The sequence below is a fragment of the Entelurus aequoreus genome, linkage group LG09 (genome assembly GCF_033978785.1).
Source record: "Entelurus aequoreus isolate RoL-2023_Sb linkage group LG09, RoL_Eaeq_v1.1, whole genome shotgun sequence".
In the NCBI taxonomy this organism is placed as follows: Eukaryota; Metazoa; Chordata; class Actinopteri; order Syngnathiformes; family Syngnathidae; genus Entelurus; species Entelurus aequoreus.
Window position 1 is genome coordinate 322,319 of NC_084739.1, and position 4,795 is coordinate 327,113.

At 41.6% G+C, this 4,795-nt stretch overlaps 1 protein-coding gene across 1 annotated transcript in view; it reads left to right on the plus strand.

Annotated features, from left to right (window-relative positions):
• LOC133657044 (neuroendocrine convertase 2-like) overlaps nt 1-4,394 on the plus strand; it is a 75,410-nt gene extending 71,016 nt beyond the window's left edge. The window contains exon 12 of the mRNA XM_062057928.1: nt 792-4,394. Within this exon, the coding sequence (XP_061913912.1) occupies nt 792-1,281 (490 nt within the window). The 3' untranslated portion in view covers nt 1,282-4,394. The remainder of the gene's footprint in view (nt 1-791) is intronic.
• Nucleotides 4,395-4,795: the final 401 nt, after the last annotated feature.

A 4,795-nucleotide genomic window follows, 5' to 3' on the forward strand; every position in this document is an offset into this window, starting at 1 on the left:
TTGTTTGTAGTATTACAGTGGACGAAATTATTAAATATACCTGGTAAATGTGTGTATATATATGTTTAAATGTGTGAATGTATGTGTATATATGTATGTAGGTATGTGTATATGTATATATATATATATATATATATACATACATATATATGTATGTATGTATATAATAATATATATATATATATATATATATATATATATATATATATATATATATATATATATATATATATATATATATATATATATATATATATATATATATATATATATATATATATATATATATATATATATATATATATATATGTATGTATGTGTATATGTTTATATATGTATATATATATATATATATATATATATATATATATATATATATATATATATATATATATATATATATATATATATATATATATATATATATATATATATATATATGGAGTATCATTGTTGATGATGTTTGTGCATTGTGTGTAGTATTACAGTGGCCGAAATTATTAAATATACCTTTAAATGTAACCTTCTTTTTAATGAATACGTAGGCCTACAACAATGCTGGTCATTGTGTTTTCTGAGGTAGTACTTGGTAATAAAATTTCGAGAACCACTTAACTAGAAAATAGACAACCCCCTCTTTTTCAAGACTTGGTTTAAAAAAAAAAACTAAAATAATTATCATTTTTAATGAATAATCATGTTTTCAATATTGTATCCCCCGCCGTCCCAAGAGCGACAAGCGGTAGGGAATGGATGGATGTTGATGTGTCAAATTGTGTGACTTTCTGCAGTAAAATCCAGTCGGGCAACAAGCTGGTTCTGGCCATCGCCACCGACGCCTGCCGGGGCAAGGACAACTTTGTCCGCTACCTGGAACACGTCCAGGCGGTCATCACCGTCAACGCCAGCCGCCGGGGCGACCTCAACATCAACATGACCTCGCCCATGGGCACCAAGTCCCTCCTCCTCAGCCGGAGGCCCCGCGACGACGACTCCAAAGTGGGCTTCGACAAGTGGCCCTTCATGACCACCCACACCTGGGGCGAGGACCCGCGCGGGACCTGGGTGCTGCAGGTGGGCTTCCGAGGCGAGGAGCTCCAGCGAGGCGTCCTCAAGGAGTGGACCCTCATGCTGCACGGAACACAAAGTGCCCCTTACATAGACCAGAAGGTGCGCGACTACCAGTCCAAGCTGGCCATGTCGAAGAAGGAGGAGCTGGAGGAGGAGCTGGACGAGGCCGTGGAGAGAAGCTTGAACAGCTTGCTGAGTAAAAGCAACTAAAAATCTCGCCTGCATGACCCTAACTCGCTTCTCATCCTTCCTATCGCTACTTCTACCTCTCTCGCCCTCCTCACCCTGCTTTTTCTACATTTCAGTTCCGACCTTCAATGAATGTTCTGTGTTATCAATGACAGTATACCCTTCAGTAATCGGAGAAACATCATTTTTACACTCGTGGTCAAAAGTTTACATACACTTGTGAAGGACATTGTTATGGTTACTGAGGGGAGGTGACGGCAACAGACACCAGGGGGCTCTAAGTATTTATTATATATAGTCACTATATATAATAATCAAACAATAATAATATAAACTAAGGAAATGGAGTGTGAACTAGATCCAGAAGTGTATGTGGTGCGTAGCTATGGGTGTGATTAGCTGTAGTGTGTGTTACCTAGTGTTGTGTTGGGTGAGAGGAGGGACAAGGCAGGAAGACAGACAGCGAGAGGCGTCGAGAGGCAGTCCGGGAAGCAGGGGAACGACGACGAGGAATGACGAGACGCACAGCAACGTCAGACGCGGGAACGGAGGTTGTACGCCAACAGAAGATTATACTCCGGCGCGGCATAGCAGGTTGTGCGAGCTTATGAAGGCAGCTCGTTCATCCCGGGCAGGTGCGCTGATTACAGATCTCCTGCAGCCGTGCGGAGGTGCGCCCGCAGCGGAGAGGAAACGCCCATGGGCGCACAGACGGATGAGCGGCGTTGGCAGGAGTCTGAGCCGTAACAGACATAATGTCATGGCTGTCTTGAGTTTCCAATTCAACTTCTACAACTCTTATATTTTTTTGTGATAGAGTGATTGGCGCACTGTCATGATCCGTGGACCGGATCATGTTTTGTTGTGTTCTGTTAGTTTTGGACTCCCTGAGTTACTGTTTGTACACCTCTGGGTTTGTTTTTGTTTCCATGGGGATTTATTGGGTTCACCTGCCTCTGGTTAGCTCAGCTGCTGTCAGCCACTAATCAGAAAGCTATTTATTGACTTTGCTCGCTACGTTAAGTCTGGCTTCATTGTTTGCTTCTTGCCACAGTTATGTGAGTATTCCTTATCTCTAGTCTATACTAGTGTTAGCTTTAGCGTCCAGTGCGATCGGCACTTTTTCGTTTTTGGTACTTGTTTGATTTCGACAAATATAAATCATGTTCCTACCCGCACGTCCTGTCCGGAGTGGTCCATCTGCATCCCGGGGGGAGCGAACCCCGCAATAAAATGCGACCCAATCGTGACAAGCACATACTTGTTTGTCACAAAAAGAAACATTCATGAATTTTGGTTCTTTTATGAATTTATTATGGGCCTACTGAAAATGTGACCAAATCTGCTGGGTTAATATTTGGTTACATGTCCCTTGGCAAGTTTCACTGCAATAAGGCGCTTTTTGGTAGCCATCCACGAGCTTCTGGTTGAATTTTTGACCACTCCTCTTGACAAAATTGGTGCAGTTCAGCTAAATTTGTTGGTTTTCTGACATGCACTTGTTTCTTCAGCATTGTCCACACGTTTAAGTCAGGACTTTGGGAAGGCCATTCTAAAACCTTCTTTCTAGCCTGATTTAGCCATTCCTTTACCACAAAGAATTAGCTGTTTGGCCACAATACCCAGCAATAGGTTTGGAGGAGAAAAGATGAGACATTTAATCCCAGGAACACCATAACTACCGTCAAGCATGGTGGTGGTAGCATTATGCTCTGGGCCTGATTTGCTGCCAATGTAACTGTTTTTTTACAGAGAGTAAATGGGACAATGAAAAAAGAGGATTACCTCCAAATTCTGGTAGCCATCCACGAGCTTCTGGTTGAATTTTTGACCACTCCTCTTGACAAAATTGTTGCAGTTGGTTTTCTGACATGGACTTGTTTCTTCAGCATTGTCCACACGTTTAAGTCAGGACTTTGGGAAGGCCATTTTAAAACCTTAAATTCTAGCCTGATTTAGCCATTTCTTTACCACAAAAAAATTAGCTGTTTGGCCACAATACCCAGCAATAGGTTTGGAGGAGAAAAGGTGAGACCTTTAATCCCAGGAACACCATAACTACCGTCAAGCATGGTGGTGGTAGCATTATGCTCTGGGCCTGATTTGCTGCCAATGTAACTGTTTTTTTACAGAGAGTAAATGGGACAATGAAAAAAGAGGATTACCTCCAAATTCTGGTAGCCATCCACGAGCTTCTGGTTGAATTTTTGACCACTCCTCTTGACAAAATTGGTGCAGTTGGTTTTCTGACATGGACTTGTTTCTTCAGCATTGTCCACACGTTTAAGTCAGGACTTTGGGAAGGCCATTTTAAAACCTTAAATTCTAGCCTGATTTAGCCATTCCTTTACCACAAAAAAATTAGCTGTTTGGTCACAATACCAAGCAATAGGTTTGGAGGAGAAAAGGTGAGACCTTTAATCCCAGGAACACCAAAACTACCGTCAAGCATGGTGGTGGTAGCATTGTGCTCTAAGCCTGTTTTGCTGCCAATGGAACTGATGCTTTACAGAGAGTAAATGGGACAATGAAAAAAGAGGATTACCTCCAAATTCTGGTAGCCATCCACGAGCTTCTGGTTGAATTTTTGACCACTCCTCCTGACAAAATTGGTGCAGTTGGTTTTCTGACATGGACTTGTTTCTTCAGCATTGTCCACACGGACTTTGGGAAGGCCATTCTTAAATCTTAATTGTAGCCTGATTTTGGCCATTCCTTTACCACTTTTGACGTGTGTTTGGGGTCATTGTCCTGTTGGAACACCCAACTGCACCCAAAACCCAACCTCCGGGTTGATGATTTTAGCTTGTCCTGAAGAATTTGGAGGTAATCCTCCTTTTTCATGGTCCCATTTACTCTCTGTAAAGCACCAGTTCCATTGGCAGCAAAACAGGCCCCAGAGCATAATACTACCACCACCATGCTTGATGGTAGGTTTGGTGTTCCTGGGATTAAAGGCCTTACCTTTTCTCCTCCAAACATATTGCTGGGTATTGTGGCCAAACAGTTCAATTTTTTGTTTCATCTGACATCACATGGACAAAGATAAGACCTTCTGGAGGAAATTTCTGCGGTCGGATGAAACATTTGGTTAAACTTGCGGACAATGCTGAAGAAACAAGTCCATGTCAGAAAACTGCACCAATTTTGTCAAGAGGAGTGGTCAGAAATTCAAGCAGAAGCTTGTGGATGGCTACCAAAAGCGCCTTATTGCAGTGAAACTTGCCAAGGGACATGTAAGCAAATATTAACATTGCTGTATGTATACTTTTGACCCTCACATTTTCAGTATATCCATAATAAATTCATAAAAGAAGCAAACTTCATGAATGTTTTTTGTGACCAACAAGTATGGGCTCCAATCAGTCTATCACAAAAAAAACAAGAGTTTTAGATGTTATTCGAAACTCAAGACAGCCATGACATGATGTTCTTTACAAGTGTATGCAAACTTTTGACCAGGACTGTAACTGTACGTCACCGAAATGCTCCCGCTTCGATCGCCCCCGCGCACCTCTCTCGTTCTCTTTCCGCC